A 17,061-nucleotide genomic window follows, 5' to 3' on the forward strand; every position below is an offset into this window, starting at 1 on the left:
CATAATCGTTTCTATATCGTCAAGTCTTGTCGAACTGTAGAACATCATTTTTTATTATCAAAACAATATATTTTTTTGGTTTTATAATATTATTTTCTTTCATTCATTCGATTTGGTAATCACTTTTGTTAATTAATAATTATAATTTATAGGCAGCAGGAATGTCTAAGTACATAATTTTAATATTTGACGATTTCAACTAACAAGATTTTTTGTCCGTTAACCTCAATGTATTCATATAGTTATGCAATTGTTATTAACTAATAACTGTAACTGAGGTTAGATTTTGGCTTATTTAGATTTATTTCGATTTCTCAAACATGCATTTATCTGTGATATCTCTCTATATATAGTGACTAGTTAACTAATTTTAATTTAATTTATGTGCGTTCTTATTGTCATTCGAATCTAATGTATTTGTTTGATGGAAAACGATGATTAAAACGGCTAACACACGATTTATTTAATTTTTTTGTTTATAATTTACGGTCGTCATTAAAAATGAGATCATTCGTTCACTCATCTGTCGCAATATTTTCGTTGACAAGATTATACAGCTGTCAGCCATATAGGATGTGTTTCGTTAAAAACAATCGAAACATGACAAATATTAACGAAAATGATTTTACGAAATTATCATTTCCATCATCCATCCACAGAATAGGTACACATATTGCTGACAAAAAAATGGCGATCCATACACACAACGGCGTTACAAGCGTTACATATATGTTGTTCTTATATCAATATAATAATATATGAATGCGTATATGTAAAAAAGTATTTTACTCGTTTCATAATATAATAATACGTTTGTCGACCGACAAGTGTTATTAATAAGAATACACATTGGAATGTACGTCACAATATAACATTATATAGGACGTATAGGCACGATCGACATAAGTTTAAAAAACAAAAATTATTCTCGTTCTCAAGTTACGAAAATATTTTGGAACAACGTGACGTTTACATTATAATGATAATCGTTCTATTGAAAGAGATAAAACAAAAAACTAAACTCCCTCTGTATACCAAATACTTGCGTCGTTAAAATGAATAGGTACAGGTACACACTGCAGCACACGAGACGCTGCAGTTGGTATTTTAAGTTGATTGTTACGAATCAAAAGCATAATGAACTATTGAACTGATTATAATATATGCATCGAAGAGAACCGGGAGACAATGAATATAGTTATACTAAACCCCTTGACGCAGGACGCGAGTGACAAGCTTTAGAGAAAACGAACATAATATTATATTAGCTTAATGTGATTCAATTGCATAATAATAATATGTGCGCTGGTGATTTACGTTGATAATATTATAATATATAATATTGTTCTGTGTTATTGGAAAATCGAAATTTATAAAGTACTTTACCGATTAATATTACTTTAATCGCATTCAATAATAACACAATTATATAAACATTATTATATGTTATATTATAGTGTTATTATATGTTAATTTTAAAACTAATAATGTTTATAAAAAGTTTAATATTCGTCGAGTGTCCTGCGATATAATTTATGTAACCGCCGACTATTATGGATTCGTATAATCATATTTAAAATAATATACTCGTTTTGAATCGTATGTACATATTACTATATAAGGTTAGTAGACGTTTCAATAGGCTTTTGATTGAATAGCCTAAAAAAAAAAAATAAATGTTTAATTTATCCAATTACAGTTAATATTATTTACGACGCTCGTCTTTATATAATTATATTATACATTTATACCCTATATAATATTATCAATTGGTATTTTAAATAACGTTAATATGTTAAATACGCTGACAATAGACATTTTCTTAGTATCTTATAATCTAGCATTTAACCGTATTATTGTATGTATATCAAAACATTTTATAATATGAAGGTATGTATGTTTAAACAAGTGAGTGTATATAAACATATGTGGAAAAAATTATTGGGAAAACAATTTCTGCGTGCGTCTGCTATCGTGGTGTGTTTTTGAAAATTAAATTAATTTTGTCGACATTGTTATTAAATAAAAACCCTAACCCACACGTAAAAGGTCATAAATTTTTTTCCTTCATATTCTGTAAGTTGATACCTACTTACCTATACCTATATTACAAAATACAAGGCGGCAACACAGTACCGATTTAAAATGTCATTGTGTGCTAATGTCTTACGTGCATACGCTTATTTACTACCTATATGACATGATATCGTGGAAATTAAAAACAAACAATATAATAATAAATTATTTAAATTTAAATAGTAAATTTTTACGTAAGACGTAGCTCACATATAGGTGGAAATATTTGTGGCGGAAAATTCAATTTCAGTTTTTGAACGAAATTATAATTTCGATTAGAAACAGGTGTTACCTACCGAGAACGTTGGGGTTTTAGACACGTACATATATGCAGGAACAGTTGACCTATATTTTGTAAAATTTCGATCTATCACTGTCGCGATCGGTCATGTATTGCATTCATATATAATATTATACACGGTAGTCGGTAGGTGTATATAATAGCCATATAGGTAGGTACTACACTCATAGTTTGCGCCGAGTGCCATTATAATGTGCAGTGTGTCTGTGTCTAGGGTTCAATATTCAATTCCTGATTCCTCTGCCGGTTTGGTTATTATTCACACACTTATATATATATATATTATTTTTTTTATCGAACTTGGTATATAGAATGTGTGTTTTTATAAAACCTTTCCTCTAACGTCATACCTACCTATATCGAGTGTCGATGAGTGGGCAAAGGTGTAGAAAATAAAATACTATACCTACTCGCCGAACAAAAATTATCAAATTTTAAAATACCTATCAACCGATAGAAAAATTATCGTTAAACGCGGTTGTATTCCTTTTAACGTTCAGTAAACTGTACCAATATATTACTATTATAGATTATAATGCTCATTAAGTGCAGGTTTACTTTTACTATGCTCAGATTATAATATTATGTTGCATACTATATTACTATATTATAATTAATTGTCAAAAAATTAAAAGGATCAAAGTTCATAAAATATTTTATTATACGCTCCGATAAACTTATAATACACCAACAATACGCAATACTTATAATTAGAAATTTATTATTATTAGTTTTTGTTCTTGTTACTTTATTATGTACATATAATATACTACATAGGTAATACATATTATATTAATGGTGGTTTATCGTTTATTATCAATGTGTAAAAAAATATATGTATATTACAGCTGGGTTAACGACTGCAATAACACATAATAACGATGGTCTCAGGCCAAATATACATTTATTTCGATACTTATAATTTATAAACGCTGACACATAAATATATTTTGTAGTGAAAATTACAAGAATAACCTATACAATTTTGAAATATTTTGTTTGGATAAAAAATTAATTTTCATCACGATTTTTACACGTGGTTTTTACTTTTTTAGCCCATATCAATATAATATCATCGATTATAATATTGTACAAGTTAATAGTACAGTTAAATCGAGTATAATCAGTAATAAATCTGTTAATAATGGTACTACGCACTAAGAGTAATGAATAATGATACTCAAAATGAACATTAGAGACATAAATGACATTCAATTTTTAATTTTTACATCTAAATGTAGTATTTACTTATTGACAATATATTTTTACTATTAATCTATAATAGATATAACGTTGTAAATTTGTATTTTATAACACTATAGTTATTGGGTAGGTTAGGTTAAATATAATCGAATATAATATAATATAATCAAATATTAGAATAAACAACAAATCATTATTAGATAGAAAATGTAATACCTATATAGGAACGTGTCTATCACATTCATCAATATTCATATATTATTCTATAGATATGTTTTAATACATAATATATATAATTTATTAGATTTGAAAAATTGTATGACGGGCAGACGGCAGTATGCCTAAACTACATCAGAATATCATTTCCAGTATTGTAAACGTTTACGACGTACAGTAACGTTAATATAATTTGGAGAAAATACAAAATAACTGGCATGCCTAGCATAAAAAATCTATAAAAAAATACCGTATTATTCCACGTAAAAGCGTATAACCTACAGCTATAACCTTTGTGATGTATATGCGTATCATTACGTGGGTATATATTATAACTACCTAAAGAATGTTAAACAGGTGTCTTGCGTTGTCAACAGTGTTGCACAATACTCACGAAATTCCAGTTTTTGGAATTTGCAGATTTCGCGTATAGGGATTAAGAATGTGTAGACTATCATAACATAATATATATGTACCCTGTTGTGAAATTTAAATTATAATGTAAATATTGTATTACACTATTACGTATATTGTTCATAATAGACGCCCACTCTTGTTGAAACATCGTTCATTATAGATTTTAAATCAAATTGAAGGCGATGACATCATCATGGAGAGTGGAGATACATAGTTGAAATTACATAGCTGTACACAGGGTTTGTCGAAAAAAAAACAATTAAGTTATTGAGTTAAAAACCTATCTCGGAAAACTGTTTAAATAACGTTAAAATGTAATTTTTATAATCATATTTCAACCCTAGAAATCATAACAAGCTGTTCGATAATATTATTTTCGTATCCGAGAATAGGTAACCTAAAGCTAACCTATACATTATAAGGCTATATAATATATATATTATATGATACATCGTATAATGTCTCAAAAATAAGTTATACAATAGGTACTTATATAAACATATTATAATATAACTAATTTTTTGTTATTATACGCTTTATTATAGCTGGTATTTAGACCAAAAAATAAAAAAAAAACACAACTTGCTAACAAATTGTCAGGCACTTAAGCACTTTACTCGAGGAAAATCATTTTAATACAAAAACATATAATATATATAATTTAATAATAGCGTTGATTAGGTTAAGTTAGGAGGTTTGGTTAGTTGTATAACTATTGTAGACATACTCCTTAATCCTAAATTAAAAAAATTAAATTACCCCGTAAAATATATTATAATATATTGAATACTTATAGCAAACAATACAATGGCGACACAATCAATCAGATAATTAGCATTTTAAACATGATAAAGTGTCAGTGTGCTGAACGTAAAGTACATTGTACTCTTTTAATTAAAACATTAAGCTAAAATCACACGTCTCTTTATGGAAAAGACAAAACTCATTGAAGTCCACAGAAAGAATATGAATCGACTAGAATATAAAATTCTGTTTGAGACCCCAAATCTGCCTTGCATATAGCCGGCACTACCACGAGTCACGACCACCACTCTTGACGACAAGGTCATACACATAAAAGGGAGACCGTCGCAAGACTTCGTCAGACGGTTACAGTATGGTTTAGCAAACGATTAGACGGTTAGGACTTAGGGATATCCAAAATGCTTAGAGGCAGGTCGTTAAACCACTCACAGTCTTAGACATCATCAGTATTCATAATCCGGTCGTACCACCGGTCACCACTCACCACTCTATTTCGCTAATTATTGTATTTTTGTGAACTGAGTATAATTTGTTCAATAAAGACACATTCATACCTAAAAACATCACGTGTTTATTTTCGAGTTGATATAAGAATCGATTAATTGGGACATAACAATGTCATCTCGAAAGTAAAATACAATGGCTACTAATTGACTAGGTATTAATTTCTGTGTATAATATAAAATATTATTAAATATAACTATATACCTATTTAATACAATATAGGTACCTACACAATAAAATTATATATTTTGTTCATTAATTTATTAAAATATTGTTTATTGAGTAGAAAAAATGCACTCTTAAGAAAAACGTGAATATAGTTCGTTTTTGTGTTCGTAATTAATTTACACGACCTTAAACGAGTCAATCAATAAGCCAATCGGCAATCCTTGAGATAAAATAGTCCGTTGTGCACTTACACGAGTCGTAATATTCGATAGAATATCGCAATAATTATAATCATTATAAACAATATTATATAGTATAATAATAATACTAGTATATACAAATATCATGATATGAGACGTCACGTACAATTTAAATGTGTATTAAAGTTTAAAAATTAAGTATAACTACCCAACTTCCCAAGTGTGCATAATATATTATACTCATTTACAAATATCAATATTGCGAATTTACCTGATAAGAAATGCGTTAAATTTCAATTATTGAATTTTATTTGTTCGTATGTGGTTTTATTGCAATAACTGATAACACAAACTATTTTTACACCTTAAAACCATTATTATTAACACATAGTAAGATTTTTCTAGGAAAATCGGTCTTGTAAAACATTAGTTTAACAATAATTATAATATACTTTACAGTGTGTGTATAATTTTTTTATTGAAATCGTGTAGTGTTATTAGTAGCAATATTGTATTAATTATTTTGTAATACGCAAATTTTTTTTACAATTTTATAGTGGCAGTTAATGGGAAATTACGCAATTTATTATGTGTATTTATTTATTTATGTATTATCACCGCAATGCAGAACAATATTGGTTTCTGCGATGCCACATTACATATTATGCGTTAAATGCAAAATTCAAAACACTCGCTAAATGAATTCTATATGATATTATAATATATTTTATACGTATAAGGAGATACTGTGTCTTCCCCTCACCACCCTACAGACAAATCGAATTTATTTTGTCCCAAACAAACTTCCAGATTCGGTTGTACCAATATGGCAATATCCGGCGTCGTGTGATCACTGCAGCGATGTATGCACAACATAATAATATTATATTATGTACGAATCGATCAACTGACGACAGACGCGTGAAAACAAATAATATTCTCGATAGAAAACAACTAAGGACAATAAGATATTTTAACTAAAACAAACACGAAACGTCACGAATGTATACATTGTAGCTGTATATAATATTACATAATAGTTCTTGAAAAAAAAATACTACAAGGAATATAATAGAGAAATGTAATAAATTTCACTCTCATCGTAAAACACAATCATACCTATTGATTTTGCATACGAAATAGGGTTTTTTCTCTGATTAAATATTTAAAAACAAGAATTATTATCATTTAGATATACCAAACTATATAAAATCGAATAACGGGATATATAAAGGCTTAAAGCACGTCATGCATAGTATAAACTATAAGTTAGGTATTAGTAAGTAGTAAGTACGCACCTACTGAATAAAAAGTTTTCAAAAAAATATTCTATATGTATAGAGCAGATTTTTGAATAATTGATTTACATAATAATTTTTATCACGCACGCAAGTTACTGCACAATTTATCAAAATTCCTACTCTTCAAGTAGGTTAGGTTAGGTACACCGCGGTAGTACATACTTATAGCATATTATGATTTAGCGGATGGCTCACAAATTATTCGCTACCACTATTGGTATTATCTTAATAATTTTTGTATTGTATAAGAAAAATGATCGTTTGAATTTGATTCGACTTAAGGTGGGTTTCCACTACATACGTTCACGTGTACGTGCATTTATTGACCGGATACGTTCACTATGAACGGTCTCACAAACGTTTCCCATCGGTTAATATGGGTTAGATCGGTTAGGATTGGTAACATAATAGTTACCTCATATATTCTTATGTTAGGTATCAATATAGAGCCGTGTACACGTGAATCATGAATCAAATTATTAATAATAGTTATCACAAAAATGTTAAATATTCGTGTAAGTTTTTGAATTTTTTTTCACAATACCTGTAAATTGTAATTACTGAGGAGTATTTAGACCGCTAGTCGCTATACATTCATACATTAATTGATAATAATATATTATCATGTAATTATGAGTAGATAAGTAACATTTTAGTTTTCGAACAAAAATAATCGCTTGTACCTATACGATTAATAAGACGGACATTAAATTAAGAATGTGGATTTGTTACTTATCTGTTACTTATCATAAAATATAATATATTTAGATAGTAGCAGCTGGTATCTATAGTAGGTATTATATTATTATATAGGTTTGTCGAATAAAATCTGCGAAAAAAAAAACGAATACCTAGTCGATTTGAATCGAATATAATAACTTCATTTTGATTAAATTACGGTATTTCCTTAACAGTAGGAACTAGGAAGTGTCTAAAATCTACTTATTTATTATTATATAATATACTTATATTTTTTAACACAAATATTTATAATATTAATGCATTGAGTGTCGTGGTTGACATATTATCATATTATTAGGGTCTTGTTTTCGAATTTTTATAGCGAAACTTTGTACATAATGATATTTTAATGTAAGTATTTCTGTATTTATGTATGTAGGTATTGCGTGTATCATTTAATGTCATCTTTTGTCAATATAATAAATGTTGTACCTATGGTGAGTTATTATATTAAAGAAAACAATCACTAATGACAATTGTACGTAAAAATAAACTCATTTAAAAAAGAAAACTAAAAACTAATTTTATTAAAATATTGGAATATTTTACAATTTTATATTTCATGAAACTTTCACACTAAATATAACAACTTTATTTTGATTAAATAACGATATTTTCCAGAACAGTATAGGAAGTATAATAAGTACAATATTTACATAATATTATAATACCTATATGGATAGTGCCATAAATTAAGTACTCGTCGTAGACAAAATAACTAAACCTTTTGCTATATCGTGTGGGCTAATGTATTATGTTTTCCGAACGAACGTTTTAATTATTGATTGAAATTTAATATGCATTATTCGTATTATTTACTTTTCACGGTTACGTTGTCTAAAATAAATATGTCTCCATCACAATATTTGATGTGAAATAATAATTCGCAAGTCGCAGTTTGCAGCTATATATTATTGTGTTTGTGTTGATTTTTTTATGACGCTGTTTAATCGGAAGTTTTGTATATAATGCATGAGCAAAACGAAATGCATTCACTAATAGAACTATATACATTCAAATTAACAATCTAAATGTTTAGTATCAAAAAACAATTCAATTCCGTTTACAGTTTCGACTGTTTCGAGTCTCTATAATAGGAAACTGTAAATAATATTTGATTCAAAGCTCTAATTTAGTGATGACCTATTTGTAAATAGTAAAGCTTATTACTTAAATCGTTATTTTTTAAAACATATAATAATATTATCATTTTTATCTTTTACATAGAAACAACGTCTAGAATATTCTAAGCAAATACAATTCTAAGCATTTAATACGAATAATTAATTTTAATGATGAAACTGTAAATAATTGATGATTTAATGACCAACTCCGAAAATTATTATTTATAATAACGCCATATCAATATAATATTTAATTTAATATCCCCGCATGACGCATATATACGCTAGGGTGCCGTGATCGTATTTGTGAAAAAACGGCATACGCAATGTTGGCTCAAAAAAAGAGACCTACAAAAATATTGTGTGGAAATTATTATATTTCAAAGATATTTTTGAGATGGTCGATGGTTTGTAATAATTACTGTACTGTGCAATAATGCAATACGAAATGTTTCTTCGTGCTTATCGCTGACAAATTGTCCGACGGCATTCGTTCCACTAAAACGTCTAAAACCGTGAACTTCAGTACCTATAGTAAAACGATAAAAATAATGTTTTGTACGTGTTTATTATGTACATGATTTTTCCTTTACGCATATACAATAATATGGTGATAACGGCGAGATTAAAAACGGGATCATCTTCTCAAAACTAAAAGCTTCCAAGTTGTTCAGAAGTTTACATGGGCGCGTAATAAATAATCCCTTCATACATACCTGTAATGTATATGGAAATTCTACTTAATCGTTGTTATTTTTAATATTTTTAATTTTCCAGAAATTAATTAACAAAAATAATGAACTGAATATAGATATAGACAACATAATATAGAAAGTACCTTAAAACTTTGTTCAATTGCTCAATAATAAACCAAGGTGCGTTTATACAATAAGTGTTTTACTTTTCAATATCAAATAAACAAAAAATATATATACGCGTTATGTACCTACCTACTGAATGGTTATTGTTTGGTTTTCACAATAAAAACTAAAAATATTTGTAAAATTACATTCATCCGAAACCAAGGTAGCAAAATATATACATGCATTTTATTAAAATATATTTTTGTTCGTTATTTCACGATGTAAGATAATCCGATTGATATTAGGTACGAATTATATTGGTCAACGGTCTTAATATTATATTATTTTATATTATTTTAAAAACGTCCTCGCTGCTCTGGTAACTTATGTCAACAGTACGATTTATAATACACTGCTGAAAATCAGGTATATTATTTAATATAGTATATAATCAATTACTCTATAAAATACTTTCTCAAGAGATCAAAATAATATTTTAGACATATATTTCTATACTATAGTATACAATTATTAAATTATGTTAGGATTTGTTATAATTTCAAAATACAAAATGTTCAATTTAAATACGGCTAGTCGATACGTATACAAAACAAAAAGTAATGCGTACAATATACTGCGCGTTGACTTTATTATTTCTGTCGATAATAATCGTCACCACCCTCACCGTTCGACGAAGCCATAAAAAAATTCTAGCCCATCCACCCTGCTGTTCGTAATAATAGTTGTTATAATATCGACAGCCAGCTAACGTGTGGACAAAAAAATTGTGCATATCTCATTATTAATAATAGTTAAACAAAGTTCAGTGTTTTTACAACATTACAAGTACCTATATACCTATCTACCATTTTCGAGCATTATACATTTTTATGTGTGTGTTAATTTGTTTGTCGACTTTGATTCACAATATTAAAAACATCTTTTTTAAGATGTCGTTAATACGATATAGGTAGTATAATAGTAGTAATAATATTAATATTATATGTACTACATAATGATTAATTATAACAATGCAGGTGAAATCGTTTAATCTGATAAGACTTAGTTTATAGAAATGAACGTCTGGACTCTATGTAGAGTACTCGTTACAGTCCTCCATTAATATAAATGTCTGCTTTATTGATTCGAGTCTTAACTATAAAAAACTATGAATGATGATAAATGGTTTTATTATATGAATTGGCCGCAAGTATAATATAAGCTACCGACAGTATACTCCACGCACAAGGTGATTAGGATAAACGCTCATAATCGTTTATAAAAAAAATGCTATCCGCGCAAAAGACGCAGAAATCATTTTAAAAAAAAAACATAACTTTATCGGACTTCTCGAAAACAAAAATAATTCATCTTATATTTCACGATATGATTGTCATTATGCTAATGAAACATGGAAAGTAATAATTGTTGGCATTTTTAGTACGATTTGTATATGTTTATTCCTTGTAAAAATATTGTACAGTTAAACAATTAATAATTATACTATACGATTTTAACTGATTGAAAACGACTCATTCGAAAATATATTACGCACTTATACGGTTTGCACGTGTTTATCATCTATTATTTTATTAAACGATTTCGATTTTTTTTCAAATTGCCTCACCGCAAACGCTTTTCATATAGGCAGGTAGGTCTGAACACGGACTAATATTAGATATAGTCAAAATGCGTTTGTACAAACCAAATCGTAAATTAATATTTACAATTCGTCCATAAAAATAATACCGCAGCACTTCGACTCACAGGCCTATGCAAATTGATAACCGATGTAAATAAATTACTGCGCTGCGCTGCACGGAGGTCAACCGATTTTGTATTCGTAATAATAGTATTTTTATTATATGAACAACAGCGAACGTAGGTAGGTACATAATACGAATATATAGGTACCTTTAGATATAAGGACAACCGAGGTATATAGTTACCTATACTTACTCGCCGACTATTTACGGCTATAGTATATACCTAACCCAACGTGTGTGTGTGTGTGTGTGTGTGTGTTGCGGTACGCGCAATATATTAACATACAATATGAATTCAACCTTTGAAAAAAAAGGTTGCAAATTTCATGACATTGATAGTTCTATAGCGCCACAAGACTATACGCGAGTATAAAATATGTATAATATTTTCCTACTCTTCAAAAGTAAATACGACAATCGTGATCATCTTGGTTGTAAATGGCATCTAATCGCCATAGCACAGACAGTTATAACTCTGAGGGAGGGGGGATTGCTAAATTATATCGAAGCCCCGTGGACCCGTGAGAGCTTATATATATATATATGATATTATGTCATACTTACAAGCTGTACAAGTTGTATCAACTCACAGTTTCTTCGCACTCCCGCACCAATCCCATACAATGCAGTGTAACAAGAAGTCCTGACAAAAAAAAAAAAGAAAAAAAGATGCTACTTAAACGTATGACAAAAATTGTGAAAATTATTTGGTTGATAAATAATTTTAAAAATATATTCATGTCAAAAGATTCCCAAAAATAATATTTTGAAAAAAGTTTTCTAAATTGATTTAGGTACTCAACAAAATATTGATATTTAAAAAAAATCGAAAAAAATAAACTACTTGACTTATATAAATGTTTTTACCAACAAAATTCTTCTTATAAATAGATATACAAATTGGGTCTTTTGAATTTTTCAAAAAAAATTTAAAAATATTGATTAGAACAATAGTATTATTTCATCTACCGCCTATCGGGTCTTCCTGTTACACCCTAACTTGATACTTCTCAAAATACAAAATATTACTTCGAACATAGTTATTACCTATGCTTACTATTTTACTCAATAATTTAAAATCTTGTTATAAAAAAATAATATATAACAATATATCATAAATGTATTACTAAGTACTAATACATATTATATTATTTAATCAAGTACGCATCTGCAACTATCGTGGATCAATAATCAATTCATGACTACGTCACTATATCGGCAGATTTCTAACATACTTAATAATTGCTTATGTTTAAAATTGAATTAATTGTGTTAAATTGATTGTGTGACATACATTTTGGTTATCTTTAAAAATTATCATTACAACCGTCAACTCATATTTACACATCTGGTATATTAAGAACAATTTTGTAATATCAAATCGTTTGAACTATAAACTGAAAAAACAAGGGGAAAAGTAGATAACCGCTCTGCCGTACAGATAGCTAGGTTTTGAGTCTACCTCATTATTGAGTAGGTCACTTTTATGGATCTAGTATATATTTCAATTTCAATAATAAATTATGACCTATATGTACCTATATGATGAAAAACGAATCTAGCAGTCTAACATTTTGGATACCAAATAACTATTTTAACAATAATGTTACAACTTTAATAAATGTTCATATCTTTTGAGCCACCCGCCCAACCCTCATTTTTTTAATTTTTTTTTTTTTCATTAAGAATAGGTATAATAGAAAATACCATAGAAACTAATATATTATTATTATTACAATTTAATTTTCAATAAACGTAAAACCATAAGATATTATTATTGTATAGATACCTACCTATAACAGGTACAGTAATAACTCATTAACGTTGGCAGTCTGTTAAACATATATTATTGCAATTTTCAGCTAATTAAATAAATTCATATAGTGACACGACCGCAGATATTTTCCAATTCATTTGGAATTATTGTACTAAATTATGCGCACAAACCATAATTTTTGATTTTTTCCTTATTGTTCGATTTATTAATGGCAATTTTCGGAAAACAAACGACATTGCCAGTCGCCGAATATACTATTATGCAATTGCTTTTTGTGCGGTGTATACCTACACCTACTGTATGTTGACCATAGGAATGTGTTTTCGCATGTCCACTGGCGAAATGCAAAATTAAGATTTAAAGTTAATAAGAAAATCTCATTATTTCCCACTCGTCGCTAATAATTGAACAAGTCCACAATTTAGGAACCCTTCGTCGTGAGATCGTCTTTGTTTTACGGTTACTTTGTTTTATTATATAGACGCGGGAATCTACAGTTGGCGAGATGTATATTCATATATTGTTCATTGCGATAAACTTTGACTTTTGATCTGCTTGTTGCTTGTATATCGATAGAACTCGTACCTATCAATAGCCTAATAATATATCTTTTATTATAAGAAATTATCGAAAATGTTTTGATTAAGTTTACGGATCGTTTTTTTCCGTCATTGGCATCCGTAACGAAATTGAAATCACTCGGGCCCCGATTAGTTATATAACTGCTTCAGATGTAATATAATATTATTATCACTATTCACTGAATTATAACATTATGTGGTCGAACGAGGAAATTCGCATGGATGTTGTGTAGCAACTTATATATGTGCTTACTATGTATATATTATATATATATAGTGCTAACCTCTATCACTGCTCACGTATTATTATATTGTATTTATTTGTACTTCGACATGACGTTCGCTCTCAAATTATTGAATTGGCCATTCAGTTTTCAACATAAAAACAAACACAACGACGGCACAATAATAGCTGGTGGCTGGCTTGTGCATATAATTTATTACGGCAATCGTTTTCCATTGTCGTCTAGTGATTAATCAAACAATCGTCAACAACTCGTTACGATAAATGAGGTGTTTTGTAAATATGCAACTCTCGTGTGGCTGTGTGTTTTGATTTTATACTGGGCGAGGGAGCCTCCATGGTGTACTAACGCAGGCTGGCTAGCTCTACATTGCGGGTCACAGGTCACTGCGGGTGTACCTACAACAGTTTTGTAAAGGATACTTTTATTTTGTGTTCGAATATACTTCAATAAATTAAATATATGTATCTGGCGTATAAAAAATGTCCGGTTTCTGTTACACATTTATATTCTCGCATCAAACGCCCAGCTTGCTGCGTAGTATTCATATATACAGTTAAGTAGGTACCTACTACATGTATTCGTAAAAAAACTTTGCAGGTGTAGTGTCTTTCCTATTGATATTCGACGAGACGACGCAGGTTAAAATATTGTCATTAAAGTTAAAAGGTAGCGACCAAAGAATATCATCAACGCAAAAACAATAATAAAGTCTCTATATAGACCGAGTACTCGAATAATGTATACAATATACCTATCACGTACCTAATTCCTGTCATCGATTCGAATACACAATTAATCATAACATATTCGAAAACAAAATATCAATATATTATATAATATTAATATACCTAACTACCTAAGGTACCTGAGTATAAGTACATTTACCTATATAATAATAAATATGGGGCGAATCGATAACGCATAGACGTATTCCTCTCTAACATAGTAATTGTTTTAACCATATTGTTATAGTATTATTATCTGAATCTTAAAACGACGAACGTATTTCATATTGGTACATAATAATAATATAGTCAACACTCATTGTTGACCTATTATTTATATAAGGGCCTGAACGTGATGTTGCCAGGCCCGTCGCTAGGGCACAAGCATGGCATGTGTTGCGTTGGGGCGGCATACAATTTTAAAGAAATTTTAGGCGGCAAAATTAAATAAATATCGGTAAAGAATAACGGCAGTAAAATGTTCGCTCAAGGGTGGAAAATATCTAACGACGATATTTTGATGTTGCCCGGTGTACCTACCCATAAACTTTGTAGATAAAATATGTTATTATTATATTACCCAAGTACCAAACTGGTATACAGGTACTGACAGTACTTACCTATTCAACAGTGTAATACAATATGTCGATATATTGTGATAACAGTTAACGGTGAGCCGTCATATCGTTCGCACGCCACCAGTAATAAATGGAACAATGATTGTGTTTATTATTATAGGTACCTACTTACTGCAGTGCGCGGATGTTGTTATGTTTAAAGTTATGGATAAATGTTATCTAAGCATATAGCACTGTCAAATAGGTTGGGTTATTATTGCGATTCAAAGTGCAAATTATAAAGTAATACATTTTTTGACACTTCAAGCGATTTTGAGAGGAGCCACTACAAATGTTCAAGATTATAATATTATACTATTACGATTTATTATATAATATAAAATATTAAAATATACTATCGATGTGTATATAGGACCTGGTGATGACAAGCGTTGTGCTGTTCGTGTTTATAATGTCTATTGACTTCGTGTGTATAATGTGCAGACGTTCTTGCTTAAACATAATCAGAACAAACAATATATATATAAAATATTATGATACATTAGCACTTAGAAGCTTTGGTGTGATTTTGAGTGCCGCTTTCCCCGCTACCCCTATGCGACCATCGTGTAATTTATCTTTATTTTTTCTTTTAATTCAGATCAAAAATAATTTTTACATATTGTTAGTATATATAATAGGTGCATTATACATTATACTCATAGCTACTAACCGCTATTTTATACCCTGGTAAAAATGTTTAAAAACCTGCAGTAAAAATTTGGAGGTATCTCGCTTGAAAAAAAATCCCATGAGTACCCCACGGCCTATACCGGGCATTACTCGCTCATTGAATATACCATAAAATATCGTCTCTACAGCACGTCTATATTTCCATGAAATTCCCAAAAGTCAGGATTTCAACTATACTGCAAATTAAACTACAATTACCGCGAAACCTCTATAAATACCGCGGATACTCTCGGTCGCTGACATCTTGTCCGCTTTTCAGAGGTATCCGTTAGGTCAGGTCCGTAAGATATTTACGTGTAGGTACATATCTTCTAAATCTCACAGCTAAACAGTTTTTTTTTTCATCGTTGCAACAGGTGATGAGGGTAAAATGTCGGATTCGCTCAAATGGTTTGCATTCGTGTCGTACGGTGTCGGTCACGTGCTCAATGACTTGGTCGCCTCCATGTGGTTCACCTACGCCCTGGTGTTCTACCACTACGTCATGCAGCTATCCAGCATCAATGCCGGGGCTGTGGTGCTCGTCGGCCAGCTAACGGACGCGGTTGCGACGGCCGCAATAGGTGTGTTATCGGATAACGCCAACATCTACTGTACCGATCGATACGGTCGCCGCAAGACTTGGCACCTGTTCGGTGAGATATATTTTAATAGTCAATCATTACAACTGTAATTGCATGTTCGCTCGCACACGTTATGTACAGGCATTGGCAAACTTGGGTTGGTTAAAAATTCAAACGATTGGTTTAAAAAATCAATTCCCAAGTCTGTCTTGTATACCACGCCTGCCCTATAATATAGGTAAAATACGATTCGCTTAATTATAATTATCATC

At 29.6% G+C, this 17,061-nt stretch overlaps 1 protein-coding gene across 2 annotated transcripts in view; it reads left to right on the plus strand.

Annotated features, from left to right (window-relative positions):
- LOC132944263 (major facilitator superfamily domain-containing protein 12-like) overlaps positions 1-17,061 on the plus strand; it is a 45,008-nt gene that overhangs the window by 20,465 nt on the left and 7,482 nt on the right. For both annotated transcript variants that reach the window (XM_061013516.1, XM_061013515.1), the window contains exon 2: positions 16,583-16,861. In XM_061013516.1, the coding sequence (XP_060869499.1) occupies positions 16,597-16,861 (265 nt within the window). In that variant the 5' untranslated portion in view covers positions 16,583-16,596. The remainder of the gene's footprint in view (positions 1-16,582; positions 16,862-17,061) is intronic.

This window comes from Metopolophium dirhodum, chromosome 5 (assembly GCF_019925205.1).
Source record: "Metopolophium dirhodum isolate CAU chromosome 5, ASM1992520v1, whole genome shotgun sequence".
Lineage (NCBI taxonomy): Eukaryota > Metazoa > Arthropoda > Insecta > Hemiptera > Aphididae > Metopolophium > Metopolophium dirhodum.